The sequence below is a fragment of the Equus przewalskii genome, chromosome X (genome assembly GCF_037783145.1).
Source record: "Equus przewalskii isolate Varuska chromosome X, EquPr2, whole genome shotgun sequence".
Lineage (NCBI taxonomy): Eukaryota > Metazoa > Chordata > Mammalia > Perissodactyla > Equidae > Equus > Equus przewalskii.
This window is the reverse complement of record NC_091863.1, coordinates 83,745,583-83,763,629: the sequence shown is the minus strand read 5'-3', so window position 1 is coordinate 83,763,629 and position 18,047 is coordinate 83,745,583. Positions and strand designations below refer to the sequence as shown.

Here is an 18,047-nt window from a genome sequence, read left to right as displayed (position 1 = left end):
CTGGCTGAGAGTGGCAACCTTTAAAGGTTTTTAAATCCAAATCGAAAGGGGGTGTTTTAACTTCTTATAAAGATTCAAATGAAACTCTTAACCATTGTGATAAAATATGGGGCTTCAAAGAGAATTATAATATATTTCAAAGGATTGAGATCCCACAATATGTTCCCTCTTCACAGAGTATGAAGTTAGAAATCAATTTACAAAGGAAACAATTAGAAAATTATCAACTTCATTAAAAAAAGCAATATATTTTTAGAAAAATTATACACGTAAAATGCCATTGGTCCAAGAAGAAAAACACAACGAAAATGTTAACACCTTAAGGCAGGCTCCCTGGATTGCATGCTATCCAATCAGATAGGGAGCTTGCCCGTGACGTCAGAGAGGCGGCTCTATAAAAGGGCCACCGTCCCTGAGGAGCCGCCGTTCTCCTTCCTTGGAGACTGCCCTGGCACCGCCTGTGACATGGCTGAGCCTGTCGCTGAGCCTTCCTCTGAGGAAAGCCTGGGCACCACGGAGCCCGCGGAAGCCGACCCGAAGAGCCCGAAGCAGAAGCAGCCAAGGCCCCGCCGCCACCGCCGCCGCTGCCTCGACAGTTTCGCCACCTATTTCCCCAGGGTTCTGAGGCGGGTTCACGAGGGCCTGAGCCTGTCTCAGGAGGCCGTGAGCGTCCTGGATTCCTTCGTGAAGGACATCTTCGAGCGCATCGCCGGCGAGGCCGCGCTCCTGGCCCGCTCCACCAAGCGCTCCACCATCTCGTCCAGAGAGATCCAGACCGCCGTGCGCCTGCTGCTGCCGGGGGAGATTGGCAAGCACGCCGTGTCTGAGGCCAGCAAGGCCGTCCTTAGGTACACCAACCGCCGCTGAGCTGCCTCAGGAGCACCTGAGCATCGTAACCCAAAGGCTCTTTTCAGAGCCACTTGGCTTGGCAGGAAAAGAGCTGTAGCTCGAAAAGGGCTAGTAGTTGGGTCTTGTGGCGTTCTGCCGATAGTTAAAGCATTTTTTTAAACCCGTAACTAAATATCATCAACTCTAGTATATCTGTGGTAGCATTTGTTCGAGGGAGAACGGGCCGTTGTCCATAACCATATTGTATTAAATAGCTTTTCTAAACGTCATTTTTGTTACTTTTTTTAGGTTTAACTTTATAGGGATTTGTGAGGTGAAAATTGTCCCCATCATAATTTTTTAAAACATTTCCACTCTCTGGGGCCAGCCCTGATGGGCTAGCGTAAGAGCTAAATTTCGGCGCTCTTACCGCTTCGAGGCCCGGGTTCGGTTCCCGGGTGGGGAACCACCCCACGCCCTCTGTCAGTTGCCGTGCTGTGTCTCTGGCACACATGGAAGAACTAGAAGGACTTGCAGGCAGAACATTCAACTATGTAGTGGGGCTTTGGGGAGGAAAAGGAAAAAACGTTTTCACTCTAATTCTTCCATGATTGGACAGTGGGATTATCCCGGGGTTCTTCATGTTGATAGGGCAACACGTAATGTGAAAAAGATGAGAAAAGAATCAGTACATCCCTAATACACTTTTCTACATGCCCCATGTTAGAAATTCACGTAATTACATAAATTAGGACCCAAACAGCACAGAAATAGCTAAATAAGAACTTCAAAAAACAATTCACTTTTCCGATTACGTGATTTCTGAAATTACTGTTTCAGATCATTCAGATTTATCCCTTTCTGTTCTTTTCCACTTGATAATCTAACAATTTTAATACACAATCCATCATGGCTTGCAATCATTCTTGGATGATGGGACTGTACCATGAGAGCTGCTCAAACCCCACTGTCCAGTGGCATAGCCAATGAAGGACTGGCAGCCCGTGAGCTACAGCCATTGGCCCGGAAGGTGATGGAGTGACTAGGGCTGAACCAACAGCCTTCCTGTGGCAATAAGCACGGAGTCTGAGGAGGAAGTAGATGTGATTCTTTGACTCTTTTTTATTGTTTCCTTTTTGGTTTTTTTGTTTCTTTGTTTTTTGCAGGGAAAGCTCTGCCCTGAGCTGCCATCTGTTGCCAATCTTCCTCTTTTCTTTTTCCCCCTCCCCAAAGCCCCAAAGATGTGCACGCTTGTACATCCTAGTTGTAAGTCCTCTAGTTCTTCTATGTGAGCTGCTGCCACAGCATGGCAACTGGCAGAGGGGTTGTGTGGTTCCGCCACCTGGAAGCAAACCCGGGCCGCCGAAGCAGTAAGAGCGCCAAACTTTAACTACTAGGCCGTCAGGCTGGCTCTCCTTTTTGTTTTTGATCATGACGATTTAAGCATACCATCCGGAGCTGGTAGTGGGATGTGTCTCTAGCCTCTTCTACCAACCTAAGAACTGTACGGTCAGGAAATAAGAGAACTAAAATGACGCCTTCCTCTTCCTCAAGGGGTTTGAATGCTGATGTTTATGATAGTGCAAAATTAATTTAATTTCCTGTGCATCTTCTTCTTGGCCAATGGCTTTTTATTGGTTTCCTTTTCCTATAAGCATATTGAAAAAAGTTGAGTAGCTGGTGATTTTCTAGTTGCTCTTCTCTTTAATCCGTATCTAATAAACACCCTGCACGTGTGGACAGAGAACACACTTCGGGACTTCAATTCTTTGTATTTAAGTATGGTTTGCTTTAGAGCCCAATATCTCACTGCATTTGTTCATTGCTTCATTTACATTTTAAAATAAGTTGTAGATGACCCTTGTGATTTGGATGTAGAAACCGCTAAAGGTTGCCACTCTCGGCCACATAAGGAGACGAAAGCTGGATAAGCTACCGAAATCAAAACCTTCCTTGAGCCCATCAGAAGAGAGGGAAGACTTTCCCTGGAAAGATCCACACTCAGAGTATTCCACCTTGGACAGAGGTCGAGTTGCTCAAAAGGAAACTGAGGGTAGGTCAAAACACTAGAGAGAGCTTCGCTAAGCATTGCAAGCGTGAAGGGGGGCAGTATTACCTCCAGAGCTCCCCCTTGCGATCAGTAGAGATAGGATTGAGGACAAAGAAGCCCCTTACCAAGTTCGTTACTCATTATCCTTCGGGAGTGTTGGAAAATTCCTATAAAAGGATTTGAAGAAAGAGCTTGCGGCACAAGTTGCCAAGAATGACTACCACAAAATCAAGTGCAGCATAAACCTCTCTGAGGTGCCTAGTAATTGTTGCACACACGTGAAACGGAATTTTGGATGCTAAAGGCTCTTGTGCAGAGCCATGTGCCTTGTCGGAGAAACAACTTTGGACCAGTTCGAAAAAAGGGCACTTCACTAAGTCACGTAATTTCTGTCATGCTAGTGGGTGCCGCTTCAAAATGCCAGTGTTTGTCAATATGGCACAGAGGTGCATTCCGAAAGTCATTCTTGCGAGCTGGTCTCCTACCTATGGTGTTATGTAAAAAATCATGTTAAGCAATCTAATGCATTAGGACATTTCTATGATGCTTTGGGGGTTTTGCATTTGTCAATTCAGAAAGCAAACAGGACCACTAGTAAAACAACATTTAAGATGCACCCTAATAGTTCTGAGGAGTGAAGACTGGAGGGTTAAAGTTGGGTGACACACGTGAAATCTGTGAGGTGAACAGGAAAAATAGGGTTTAATGCTGAAGATTGGAAGGGGACGTGAGTTCATGTGATTATTCACAAGAGTGGGTGATGGCGGGAAAACGGGCACCTCATGAGCAATCACAATCTAACGGTGTGGTTCCCTGAAGACGAACTGAAGGAGAAGGCTTCGCTGCTTAAATAGCAAGTTATAAGCCCCGACCTAGGGAAAATACTATTAGTAGGACAAGCATAGCCCATGAAAGCTTTTTTCACCCTTACCCGTGTTACGGAATTCATTTAAAGCGTGGACCCAAACACAGTACAGAAATTACTAAAGGAAAACTTCAAGAAACAACAGCTACTCCAGGTTCCTTAGAAACTATAGTTACTACTCTTAACTTTCTAACTTTATTTGATTCTATTCTTCCCAAGCTTATAATCTCTTCTTTCGAAAACCCCAACTTCCGTGACTTGCAACTCAGCATCATGGGGACGATGGGAGTGTCCCATCAGAGAGACTCAAGCCCTACTCTGTTTGGGGTCGGCCAATGAGAGACCTGCAGCCGCTGAGCCACAGCATCGTCCGGATGTGCGAGGTGTCCTGAGCCAAACCACTAAGTGTCTTCCTGGGATGTTCAGGTTGGTGACTGAGAGGGAAAGGGGTGTGATTCACTGCCTGCTATTTGTTTCTTTGTTTGATGGGCTGTACCTTTTTAATCATGGTCATTTAGGAATATTTTATTAGTGTTCTATGTCTGCTGCAGAAAATGCCAGAGATTAGGTGACTTAAACAACAGATATTTACTGTCTCCCTCTTCTGGAGGTTCCATGTCCAAATCAAGGTGTCACCTGAGTTGGTTCCATCACAGTGATGTGAATGAAGCGTCTGGTCCAGGCTTCTCCCCTTGGCTTGTCGATGGCGGACATCTCTCTCTGAGTCTTCACATTTTCCTCTCTATATGCGTGTTTCAGTTTCCAAATTTCCCTATTTTATAGGTACCCAAGTTATTTTGGAATAGAGCTCACCCAAATGAACATAATTTAACTTGATTACCTCAGTAAAGGCCCTATTTTCAAATACGATGACATATGAGGTCCTGGGGATCAGGACGTCAACATAAGACTTCCAGGGGGATGCAAGTCAACCCATAGGAGATATGAATTTTGTAGTAAATGGGGGCATATCTCCTGCCTCTTCCATTACATTAAGAGAACATTGGTGACCAATTAAGGGAAGTGATGTGACCCCACCCTTGTCATTTTCCACAACTATTTGAGTGTTGAGCAATTTAATTTTTATTTTTATTTCCAGCCTCCTATGTCTGTGAAGAGAGAAGATACTCCGTAATTTCAAGCCTTAGAGATGTCTTGTGATTTGCTTTCAACCCCAACATTTATTCAGTTTTGTTAAGTATTCCATTTATACTATTAAAATAAGTTTCAATTTCCCATGTTGGTTAGGATGTAGAAACCTGTAAAGAATGTCACTCTCAGTCAAACAATGAGAAAATGTCTGGATAATCGACAGGAACAAAACTTTATTTGGGCCCCAGAGAAGACGGACGGGACTCTCCAGGGGAGACAAAACACGAAGACTGTTTAACTTTGGCAGAGCCCCCGGAGCTCAAGACAAAGAACAGGCGAGCCAGGGTACTAGAGAGAGCTTTCCTGAGCAACTCGGCTGTGACTATGACGGGGCCAGTGCCTGATCAAGGAGTTGGTAGAAAAGCCTAGTTTTTTCCCGACCAATGCGGAACTCTGATGGGCCCTTATACATCAAGAGCTCTCCTTGGAATCATGAGAATAAGAATTTAAGATAAACGAGCTCCCTCACCACGAATAGTAATTGTTATTCTTCTGGAATGTTAGGCAAATCTTACAATAACATTCGAAAAAAGAGTTTGATGCCCAAGGAGACCAGGAAAACCTGCCACGAAATGAACTACAAGCAAATCTCTGGGCCGTGCCTCGAGACGAACCTGCACATCTGGAACATAATTTTGGAAGCGAAAGCTCGCTGTAGTGCCCTGTGCGTTTTCACAGGCACAACTGCAGACCAGTTTGAAAAACGGTTTTTTACTAAGACACTGAATTTCTATCATGCTCATTGTTGCCACATGAGTATTCCAGGCTTTGCTCACATGATGTACAAACGTCTTTCCAAACTTCTTCTTGCATCCTGGTCTCATCCAAATCATATTATGTGAGAAGTACTTTTAAGAAACCAAATCCATGAGGATATTTTTATTGCTTATTGGATGCTTTGCATTTATAAATTCAAAAATCAAATAGGAGACTTAGTAAAACCAAATTTAAAATGCACTATAATTGGGTTGTGGAGTCAAGACTGGAGCTCAAGGATGACTGACACACAGGAAATTCAGGAAGGAGAGGAAAACTGGGGTTTGATGTTGAAGACCAGAAGGGGAAACGAGTACGTGTGATGATTCACTTCAGTTGATTATTGAGGGAAAAAGCCACCTAGTGAGCAATCAGGATCTAAGGGTGTGGGGTGACTGAAAGGACAAACTAAGGGAAAGGACTCCACTGCTTAAAGGACAAATTATAAGCATCAAATCAGGGGAAAACAAACATACCCCATTCAAACCTTTTTCGACATTACTCATATTACGAAATTCGTTTAAGAACATAACCTTAAACTTGCAAAATGTCATTTGTCCATTATATCTCAATAAAACTGAAAGAAAACAAAAAGATAAGCGAGGACCCAAACACAGTATCAAAACAACTAAGTCAAAAAGGTCAAGAAAAAAGACCTATCTAAGCTCCTAGGAAGCAAAGTTAATAGCCAAACTGATTCTAATCGATACGATTTTGTTCTTTTCCAGGGTTTAGTCTTTGCGTTTTTCTTGAGGTGACATTGGTTTATAACATTACGTAAATTTCAGGTGTACATGATTATATTTCAGCTTCTGTGTAGACTGCCTGTGTTCACCAAAAGTCTAGTTGCCGTCCATCACTGTACCCGCGTGTCCCTTTACCCCTTCTGCCCTCCTCCCACGCCCTTCCCCTCTGGTAAACACCAACCTGTTCTCTGTATCTATGTTTGTTTGTTTATCTTCCACATATGAGTGGAGTCATACCGTAATTGTCTTTCTCTGTCTAACTTATTTCGCTTAGCATAATTGCCTCAAGGTCCATCTATGTTGTCACAAATGGCAGGACTTGGTCTTTTGTATGGCTGAGTAGTATCCCATTGTGTCTACAGACCACATCTTCTTTATCTGTTCATCGGTTGATTGGTACTTAGGCTGCTTCCAAGTCTTGGCTGTCATGAATAATGCTACAATGAACATACGGGTGCATATGTCTTTTCAAATTAGTGTTTTCATGCACACACGTTTTCAAATTAGTGTTTTCATGTTCTTTGGAAAAATACCCAGAAGTAGAATAGCTGGATCATCTGGTAGTTTTATTTTTAACGTTCTGAGGAATCTCCATACTGTTTTCCGTAGCGGCTGCACCACTTTACATTCCCACCAGCAGTGTATCAGGGTTCCCTTTTCTCCACGTCCTCTCCAACACTTGTTATTTCTTGTCTTTTCAATAATAGCCATTCTGAGGGGTGTGACATGGTATCTCATTGTAGTTTTGATTTGCATTTCCCTAATATGTAGTGATGTTGAACAACTTTCCATGTGCCTGTTGACCAGCTTTATATCTTCTTTGGGACAATGTCTGTTCATATCTGCTGCCCGTCTTTTGACCACGTTGCTTGCTTTTTCATTACGGAGTTGTATGAGTTTTTTATGTGTTTTGTATATTAACCCTTATCAGATACACGATTTGCAGATATCTTCTCCCTATTGGTAGGTTGTCTTTTGATTTTGTTGATGGCTTCCTTTGCCATGCAGAAGCTTTTTATTTGATGTAGTCCCATTTGTTTACTTTTTCTTTTGTTTCCCTTGCCTGAGGAGACATGATATTCAAAAAGATGCTGCTAAGACTGTTGTCAAAGAGCGTACTGCCTATGTTTTCTTCTGGGAGTTTTATGGTTTCAGGTCTTACGTTCAAATCTTTAATCCATTGAGAGTTCATTTTTGCGTATGGTGTAGATAATGGTCTACTTTCACTCGTTTGCATACAGCTGTCCAGTTTTCCCAACACCATTTATTGAAGAGACTTTCCTCTCTCCGTTGCATGTTCTTGACTCCTTTGTCAAAGATTCGTGTCCACAGACGTATGGTTTTATTTCTGGGTTCTCAGTTCTGTTCCGTTGATCCGTGTTGGTGTTGTTACCAATACCATGCTGTTTTGAGTACTAGAGCTTTGTAGCATATTTTGAAAGCAGGGAGTGTGGTACCTCCAGCTTTGTTCTTTTTTCTCAGGGCTGCTTTGGCTACTCAGGGTCTTTTGTTGTTCCATAGAAATTCTAGGATTCTTTCTCCTATTTCTGTGAAGAATGTCCTTGGGATTCTGCTGGGATTGCATTGAATCTGTAGATGGCTTTAGGTAATATGGGCATTTTAACTGTGTTAATTCTTCCAACCTATGAGCACGGAATATCTTTCCATTTCTTTAGGTCTTCTTCGATTTCTTTCAGCAATGTCTTCTGTTTTCCGGTGTGTAGGTCTTTCAACTCCTCAGTTTGTTCCAGGTATTTTATCCTTTTTGTTGCAAGTGTAAATGGGATTGTACTCTTGACGTCTTTCTGCTATTTTGTTGTTAGTTTGCAGAAATGCTCCTGATTTTTGTACTTTGATTTTGTACCCTGAAACTTTACTGTATTTGTTTAATGACGTCTAAAGGTTTTTTGGTGAATTCTTTAGGGTTTTCTGTATAGAATCATGTCATTCCCAAACAGTGATAGTTTTACTATTTCCTTTCCAACCTGGATACAATTTATTTCTTTTTCTTGCCTAATTTCTCCGCCTAGGACTTCCCATATTATGTTGAATAAGAGTGGTGTGAGTGGTCATCCTCGACTTGTTCCTGTTCTTAAAAGAATGGCTTTCAGTTTTTCACCATTTTATATCATGTTGACTATGGGTTTGTCATATATGGCCTTTATTAGGTTGAGGTGCTTTCCTTCTACACCCATTTTATTGAGAATTTTTTTATTATAGTGGGTGTTGGATCTTGTCAAGTGCTTGGAGCTGAGATGGGGTCTCCTGGTGGCAGCACATTCTTGAGTCTTATTTTTAATCCGTGTCCTTTGATTGGTGAGTTCAATCGATTTACATTTAGGTTGATTATTGCTTGTTGACCTTTAATCTATGATGGCTTAATCCTGCCATTTTGTCTTTTGTTTTCTTGTCGTTCTATATTTCACTTGGTTTTCTGTGACGTGTTTCTCAGTTTCCTCCGTCTTTCTGTTTTGTGACTCTGCTCTGAATTTTTGTTTTGTGTTTACCATGATGTTTGTATAAAATATCTGAGAGATGGGACAGTCCTTTTTCTACTGATGACATCTTATCTCCATCTGCCTATGCAGGTCCCATCCTTTCCCTCTTCCTCTTCTATGCTTTTGTTGTCACAAATTATCCCTTTTTGTGTTGTAAGTTTGTTACCAAATTAAAGTGGTTATTGTTGTTTTTAATGCTTTCTTTCCCTTTAGCCTTTGTGTTATCATTAACTTCTTGATAACCCATTCAGTTATAGAGTTGCAATTTTCTGATTCTATTTGTCTATCACCGTGCTTAAAAGTTTGTATCTCTTTGCCGTCGTTTTGAGTGGGAGACCTTTCTTCAAGGTTTCTTATAAAGCAGGTCTAGTGGCGATGAATTCCCTCAGCTTCTGTTTGTCTTGGAAAGATTTTATTTCTCCTTCATATTTGAAAGGTAAATTTGCTGGGTAGAGTATTCTTGGCAGACAGTTTTACTCTTCATTATTTTCAATATGTCATTCTACTCTCTCCTGGCCTGTAAAGTCCCTGGTGAGAAATCTGTTGATAGCCTAATGGGAGTCCCTTGTAAGTTATTATATTCTTGTCTCTAGCCACCCTTCTTATTCTTTTTTGTCATTGACTTTTACAGTTTTAATATAATGCGCCTTGGAGAAGATCTTTTTTGCATTGAGGTAATTAGGTGTTCTATTAGCTTCATGTACATGTATGTCCAGTTCTTTCCCCAGGTTTGAGAAGTTCTCAGCTATTGTTTCTTTAAATCAGCTCTCGGCTCCCTTCTCTCTCTCTTCTCCTTTTCGCATACCCATTATCCTTATGTTGCGTTTCCTGATTCAGTCATATATTTCTCATAGAATTTCTCAATTTTGAAAAAATCTTAAATCTCTCCCCTTCTCCACCTGAAGGGTTTCTAGATTTCTATCTTTGAGCTCGCTAATTCTCTCTTGCATGTGGTCTGCTCTATTTCCAAGGCTTTCTACTTTATTCTTCGTCTCATTTGTTGCATTCTTCAGCCCAGAGCTTCTGTTCGGCAGGTTGTTTTTATACTTTCAGTTTCTTTGGTGAAGTACTCCTTCTGTTTATTAATTTTATGCCTGAGCTCACTGAATTGTCTTTCTGAGTTTTCCTGTAACTCGTTGAGTTTCTTCGTGACAGCTATTTTGAATTGTCTGTCACTTAGATCGCCATCTTCCATGAACTTCAAGTTTGGTTTCTGGAGAGTCATCATTTCTTTTCTGCGCCACCATGAAACTATGGTTCTAAATGGTGCTTGATGACTCGAAGATCTAATTGGCTTTTTTTGAGTGATTCATTGTCTGGGCAGCATCCCATCTAGTAAGTAGAGAGGTACTCTGAAAAGCTGTACGACATGGAAGGATTTTATAGGCAGAAATGTGGGGCGGGGAAGTTATTACCAGAAGGAACAAAAGGATTGTTTCAGGCCAGGTCATCTTCTTTTTAGGGGAAGGGCATACGGCAGGAGTCTTATGGTATAGATTGCCTCACCAGTGCTAAACAGGAAATTTCAGATTGGCTATTGAAAGGCCACGTTCGTGGAAGACGTTAAAACTGCAATTAAGTTTTGGTTTGTTGTCCTGAGGGCAAATGAGTCCATTTTGGCCTGTTATTTCTTTGTCAACAGCCTCTTGCATCAACTTAAAGGAGGATTACCAGCAATTTAAAAAACTAAGATGAGTGAATCCCTTTTCCTCCAGCAACTTGAAGGTTAATATTCATGTTACGGTTGGTATATTCTAATTTCCTCTTTTTTTGGCCCAAGAAGAGGTTGGTTTGACTTTTATTTCTTCCATTTTTCCGTAAGTGTATTGCTGAATCTCAAAGACGTTGCCGATTTTCTGATTACTTTTCCTTTTAAACTGATTTCTAGTTTCCGACACCTGTGGAGAGAGAGTATACCGTGGTTCTTCAATCCTTTGCAATTTATTCTGATTTGCTTTAAAGCCCAATATTTCATCATGATTAAGTGTTTCCTTTGAACACTTAAAATAAGTTGTAAATAACCCTTTTGACTAGAATGTGGGAACTTGTAAATGATGGCTCTCTCAGCCAAACAGTGATACAAAAGCTAGATAGACTACGAAAGTCACAGCGTTTCTTGGGCCCACCCAGGAAAGACGGAAAACAGAGTATTCCACCTTTGACAGAGTACCACTTGCTCAGGAGTCAAATGAGGGCAGGGCAGGATAGTAGAGAGAGTTCACCGACTATTGCAATATTACCTCTGGAGCTCCCCTTGAGATCAATAGAGAAAGAATTTAGGCGAACATGCCCCACATGAAGTTCGTTACTTATTGTTATTCTAGAATGTTGGTAAAATCATATAAGAGGATTAGACAAAAAGAGCTTGCTGCACAAGTTGCCATTAGAAGCTACCATGAAATCAAGTGCAGTACTTCTCTTTCTGTAACAACTAGAAATTGTTGTACACACCGGAAACAAAATTTCAGGAGCCAACACTCTTTGCAGAGCCACGTGCCTTTTCAGAGAAACAAGTGTGCACCAGTCTGAAAAAAGCCAACCGCACGAATCACTGAATTTCTCTCATGCTAATGGATGCTGCTGCTGCAAAATGCCAGAGTTTGTCAATATGACACGGGAGTGAATTCCCAAAGTTATTCTTGTGTGCTGGTCTCTTAGCTATGGTGTTATGTAAAACGTCATTTAAAGAAATCTAATGTATTAGGACATTTTTATGGTGCTTTGAGTGTTTTGCATCTGTAGATTCAGAAATCATATAGGAGCATTAGTAAAACACGTTAAAAATGTACCCTAACGCGTCTGCGGAGAGAAAACTGGGAGTGCAAGGGTGAGCGACACATAGGAAATCTAGGAAGAGAAGGGGGGAAATGGTGTTTGATGTTGAAGAGTGGAAGCGGAAGTGGGTGACTGTGATTATTATTCTCTTCAGTGGATGACTGAGGAAAGAAGGGCCCCTAGCGATCAATCGCGATCTAATGCAGCGGTATATTGTAAAGACTAACCGAGGGAAAGGGTTCACTGCTTAAATAATGCATTATAAGCACTAACCCAGGGAAAATCGTATTAACGGGACACACATACCCCATTCAAACTGTTTCCACTAGTGCCTGGGTTACGGAATGCACTTACAATGTGGACCCAAACACACTAAAGGAAGGGCTAAATCAAGGAGTTCGTGAAAAAGCGTCTATTCCAGGCTGCCTGCAACTTGAAGTTACCACTCTAAGTTGTTCAGACGATCTAATTTTATCCTCTTCCAAGCTTTACTCTTTGTTTGTAAAAACGCAAACCTCCCTGACTTGTACCTCGGCATCGTGGGGATGATGGGAGCGTCCAATCTGAGAGGCTCCTACCCCGTTTGGTTCTGAGTCAGCCAGTAATGGACCCGCACAAGTGAGCCGCAGCCATTGGCCTGATATGCCAGCCGGTCTTCTGGTGCGAACCGATAAGTGTCTTCATGAGATGTTCGGCCTTGGTGACAGAGAGGATATCAGGTGTGACGATTTGCCTGCCGCATGTTTCTTTGTCTGTTTGGTATTCTCTAATCATGGTGATTTAAGATTATTATATTAGTTTTCTAGGGCTGATGCAAAAAAGTGACAGAGATCGGTTTACTTAACGAACACATGTTTAATGTCTCACACGTCTGGAGGCTCGAAGTCCAAATCAAGGTGTCAGCTGGGTGGGTTCCTTCAGAGTAGTGTGAGGGAAGCATCTGTTCCAGGCCTCTCTCCTTGCTTTGTAAATGGCAGAGACCTCCCTAAGCGTGTTCACAGTTTCCTCCCTATGTGCTTTCTCCGCTTCCATATTTTCCTTTTTCACATGGAGACATGACATTTTGCATTAGGATCCACCATAAGGAACTGATTTTAACTTGCTTCCCTCAGCAAAGACCCTATCTCCGAATACAATCACCCATGAGGTCCTGGGGTTTAGGACATCAACGTATGAATTTTCGGGGGACAGAGTTCAACCCACAGGTGGCATGAATTTGGAGCTATTGGTGGGCATATCTCCTGACTCTTCCATTATATTGAGAGAACATTGTTTCTCTTAGCACATAAATGCTAGTTTGATGTATACTAGGAGGTGTAGTTACAGTTTTAAAATTCTCGCAATGCTTATATAAGCATAGGATATTGATGAAAAGTCCCAGCTGAACAGATGTTTTGATTGCTTAAAGCATCCAAATCCCTAAGCAACCTGGAAACAATTGAATTTTTCGTAATAGTGTGTCATGTAGCTGTGCTGCACGGTAAACCACCTCAAAACATGGTGCATTAAAGCAACAAACGTGTAGTTTTCTCGTGTCTGTGGGCCAGATGCACGCGTCCGCTGATCTGCGCTGTATTTAGTCAGGATTCTCATGTAGCCGCCCTCTCTGTTTTCGTGGTTCCTGGTACAGCCCATATTAGATTGCTTCAAAATTCGTGGTTCATAGGACTCTCTTTCCTGTGTGTTAATATTGATGTTTGATCATACGCAGTGGTTTGTAGATACTCATTTAGTTTAAAAGGAGAGAGCATGAGCACATTGGTGACCACTTAGGGGAAACCAGGTGACCCCTTCCATGTAGGTTTCCTCAACTATTAGAACATTGAATAATTTCATTTATTTCTTATTTCTGGCCCTCTATCTCTGTGAAGAGAAACGATACGCTGTCAGTTCAGTCCTAATAAATGCATTGTGATTTGCTTTAAGTACCAATGTTTATTCAGTTTTGTTAAGTATTCCATTTGTACTTTTAAAATAAGTTGCAAATTCCCCTATTGATTAGGATGTAGAAACCTGTAAAGGATGTCACTCTCAGCCAAACAATGAGACAAAATCTGGATAACTTACCGAAACCAAACTGTCTTTAAGGCCCTGAGAAATGGGACTTAAAGCACTCTGCAGGAGAGACAAAGCAGAAAGTCTATTTAAGTTTGAGGGTGCCTCGCAGGCTCAAGGTAAAGAATGAGGCAAAGACAGGACACTAGAGGGATCTTTCTCCTCTCAGGAGTGCGAGCATGAAGGGGGGCAATGCCTGATCGAGGAGGGGTCTAAAGGTCTCATGTTTTCTCAGTCCCATGTAGAAGAATTCCGATGGGCAATTATACCCCCAGACACTCCTTGGGATGTTTAGAGTGAGGACCTGGGCTATGGGAGCCCCCTGATCAGAAGCGTTAACATGTACTATTCCGGAATCTCAGAAAAATCTTGTGAGAAGATTTGGAGAAAAGAATTTGGTTTCCAAGGAGACCAGGAAAAACTACCACCCAATCAACTGCAAGTTAATCTCTCTGAGTGGTACCTCCAGATGATCTTAGACGGGAAGGTGAAAAGAGCACGGGCAGTTATTCACTTCAGAAGGTGATTAAGGAAAAAGGGCATCTAGTGAGCAGTCATGATCTAACGGTGTGGGTTACTGAAAGGACAAACTCAGGGAAAGGGCTTTACTGCCTAAATAAATTATAAGAATCAACTCAGGGAAAATATTGCTAAAAGGACAAGCATACCCCCTTCAGAGTTGTTTCAACATTACTAGTCTTACGGAAATCATTTAAGAACATAAGCAAGGACCCAAACACAGTACAGAAATAACTAAATCGAAAAGGTAAAGAAACAATACCAATCCAATCCGCAAGAAACTGAAGTTACCGTTCTGACTCGTTCGGATTAATCTTATTTTGTTCTCTTCCAGGGTATAGGCTCTTAGTTTTGAAAATGGAAACCTCGTGACTTGCAACTCGGCATCACGAAATGATAGGAGCATCCAATTAGAGCAGCCCAAACACCGCTCTCGACCGGCTCAGTCGGTGAGGGACCTGCAGCCCCTGAGGCACGCCCATTGGCCCAAAGTGTGAGCAGTTCTCCTGGGCTGAAGCAATAAGAGTCTTCTCGGGTTGTTCAGCCTTGGAGGTTAAGGGGGAAGGGGCTGTGGTTCTTTGCCAATTAACAGTGTTAAACGAATTCCCTCTGACTCCACCCTGTTTTCCTTTTGTAGCCATAGGAATGTTCAGTTATTTTTTCTTCACCCCCAAGCCCATGGGCCTGACAAGATAAAATCCACCGCATCATCTTGGCAGGATGAACACCCAGCTCCCAAGACAGGGACCGGTAAGACGAGTTGTTCCTGGTTCCTGATCCATCATCACCCTCCTCCTCTTTGATCGTGGCCTCTCACTCCCGGAGGAGAGGAGAATGAGCGTGGGGTGGGGGAAGAGTAAGCTTATAAAAGTGACCATTTGCTCTTTCTCCTTATTACGAGGGACTTTACAAACAAAGATTAGAGTCACTGGTGGACATCAGAGGAGCATGAGAGCACCCCAACACCCCTCTAGCAGGTCGTCTATCCAGTCCTTGCCATGCTGCCTAGGACCCATCTGGGGGTTGTGACATGGTTAGTCCTGCCCCTTATGGCCTCTCCTGTTGCCCCAGGATTCTTCTGAAATCCTGAAAGCTGCCCTTAATGTAGCTACTCTGCTTCCAACATGTTCCTACACCAGGGCAATGGTGAACAACGGCAGCCCTTGGGTGTTCAAGTTAGGCAAGTACCACGTGACTTGGGGTGGACATGATGCTCACACAGGTAGTTTGTCATGCACCACTGGGAATTTTGTTTAAAGGAGGAATTGCGCATCACTACTGCGCTTGTTAAAATAATTGGACTGGCATAGTGAATTCTATTTCTCCTAGGAACTCAGTGTCCTTTCCCAGAGGAGATCTTACCTGAGAGATGAAGGACTTTAGCCAAGGTCACGTGACTGCTGGCTTAGATGTGACACCAGGACCGTGATTGATCTCCTGAAGCTCACTTCAGTGTCTGGTATCAGCCTTGCTGTGTTTGAGCCTATCAGAGGACTCTAGAAACCATGCTTCTCTGAATTAATCTACTTGACAGGAAGTACTTTAAAGTAAAAGGAAATTTCCTTCTCATTACTTCTAAAATCAAGCAGTGTTGATTTGCTTCTCCGGCCCCTATGTCCTTTTGGTAATTAATCCAAATTGAAATGTATGAACAAGTGCTTCCCTTGTCCAAGCTCTAACAGGGTGGGATGACAGACACTGGGGGCAGCTTTTGCTTGTCCTCCTCTCTAAATTCTTTCTGTGGCCTCAGCCTTGCCTCATTAATGACTCCGTCCACACGTGCTTTTGTATGCACCGAGGAGAGGGATGGATTGCAGTTGAATTATCAAGACTTCCAGGACCCCTGAAAGAAGAGGGCCATGACGAATATGCGGAAGCTCGTTGGCCCCAAGTCGGGAAAATCAGATATCGGTAGCAGGTCCTGGTGAAGTTCCTTTCACCAAGTACTCACTTGAAACATCCTCCTTTCTGCCTCTCTGTGTGCCTGTGAGTCTATGTCCAGGGACCCATGAGTGGGCGAGCATGTCCGTAACGGTTAGAAACTTCATGCTCCTTAAGGGTGAAGGCTCTGCCGCGGATTAGAGGGATCCACTACGTGGGCCGGGTCACCTTGCTTGGGGCAAGTCAAGTGGAAAACCACTCCAGAGTTTACCATCTGGGCCAGGGCACCAAGGACTTTGTTGTACGGTTATACTCAGTGTGTGGCACCCAGCAGCATCTCCAGAAATGAGAGCTGCGTGGCACTACGTGTCAGGCTCAGGAAAGCTCCCCATTCCGTGACATTCTTCCCATTGAGGGGTCCTGTCTGTTATCCACCGCTCTTGACCCTGGGCTTGCTGGTGACTGCTTTGACCAACGGGAAATGCTGGAGGGGATGTTATGATGATTATGGATCTAACCTTTACGAGGACAGGTGGCTTCTGCCTGGTTTCTTGAGAGCTCTGAACTGCCATGTGGGAAGTCTGCTTATCCTGCGGAAGACACCACATAGAGCGGCTCTGAGAATCTATGCAGCAGGACAGGGGCCCAGCTGAGCCCAGCCCTCCAATCAGTCCCTCAAGGCAATAGGCACGGGAGGGAGTGCAAGTTGTCTTGAAGAGTGGCCTTGAAGTCAGCTGAATACCACTGGGTGACCCTAGTCTGGTACATACTTTTAAGGGTCACTTACAATTCTTATTGGGGCACCATTTGCAGCAGCTTATCGAAAAACCTCCCATTGCAAACAGGTAGAAGTACTTGAAAAGATTATCGTAAACCTTATTTTAAATGCTTGGAAGATCTGGAAAAGAGCCGGAGGTTAATAGACAACTGAGACCTTTGTGTCAATCCCAGGCCCTTGAAAGACAACACCCTCAGTGAAAAGCTGGCCTTTAAGCTACTAGGATGGGCACACGATGAGGACACTTATATCTCCACGTCTTGGGTCTCGATGGGGGAAAAAGGCCCCTTTGAGAATTGAAGATCCCAATTCTGCCTTCATGCGGCTTTGGAGTTCCAATCAACACTATCAGTATGGCTCAAAGCATTCTGGCAGGAACTCAGCATGGGGCAAATGCAAGTCAAATCTGCTCTGGAGGAGCCCACCTTTAACTGAGGCTTTAAGAAGGTCCCCACTGAGAAAGCCCTCCCAAACACGCTCATAATTCAAAAAACCAGGCATATCCTCCTCCAAAGACTTATCATCAGGTGCAAACTATTAAAAAAAGTGTTTAATGTGTTTAGGTAGATGAGAGGATATAAACAATGAGAAGGAGGAAAGAACCAAAGATCACAAAGGATCCAACAAAATTTCTGAAAGTGAAAGATGGAACCACTGGAAGACAAGCTTAGTGTAATTTTAAATAACTGATTAGACACCCCTGGATAGAGAACGAGGGCATCGGAGGACAGACGAAAGGAATTCTGGAGAATGCCTCCTGGAGAGATTAAGAGGGAGAAAAGGTGAAGAGACATAAGGAGTGGGCCAAAAACGTAAAACGTTCACCTCATCGGAGTTTGTGTACGGGATACTGGGCAAAGGGGGGAGGGATAACCTTCAAAGCGGGACTAGCTTGTAATTTCCCGGAATGAAGGAAAGTCGTGATTCCCTGGACTCAGGACACACATGTGGACACATCATAGTAAAGCTGCAGGGCAATAAACACATAGGGACATAAAGAGTGACTGTACAAGACAGTTCCAATAATGGCGATGGCTAGGTGCCTCTTAGAGGGGATTCTATGGCCTCAGGTGCTTCTGAAAAATTAGGAAGCTTAGTCCAGGCATTTTACAGAAGAGGAAGCACAAACGGAAAACAATACACG

General features: G+C 43.1%; 1 protein-coding gene across 1 annotated transcript; it reads left to right on the top strand.

Annotated features, from left to right (window-relative positions):
- The first annotated feature begins 437 nt into the window (after positions 1–437).
- LOC139080962 (histone H2B type W-T-like) lies at positions 438–4,163 on the top strand. The gene has a single exon (XM_070603961.1). It carries the CDS (start codon positions 466–468, stop codon positions 865–867), a length of 402 nt encoding a protein of 133 aa, XP_070460062.1. The 5' UTR covers positions 438–465; the 3' UTR covers positions 868–4,163.
- Positions 4,164–18,047: the final 13,884 nt, after the last annotated feature.

Excerpts from the sequence above, each read along its gene's own strand:
- LOC139080962 (XM_070603961.1), top strand. The coding sequence starts at position 466 with ATGGCTGAGCCTGTCGCTGAGCCTTCCTCTGAGGAAAGCCTGGGCACC.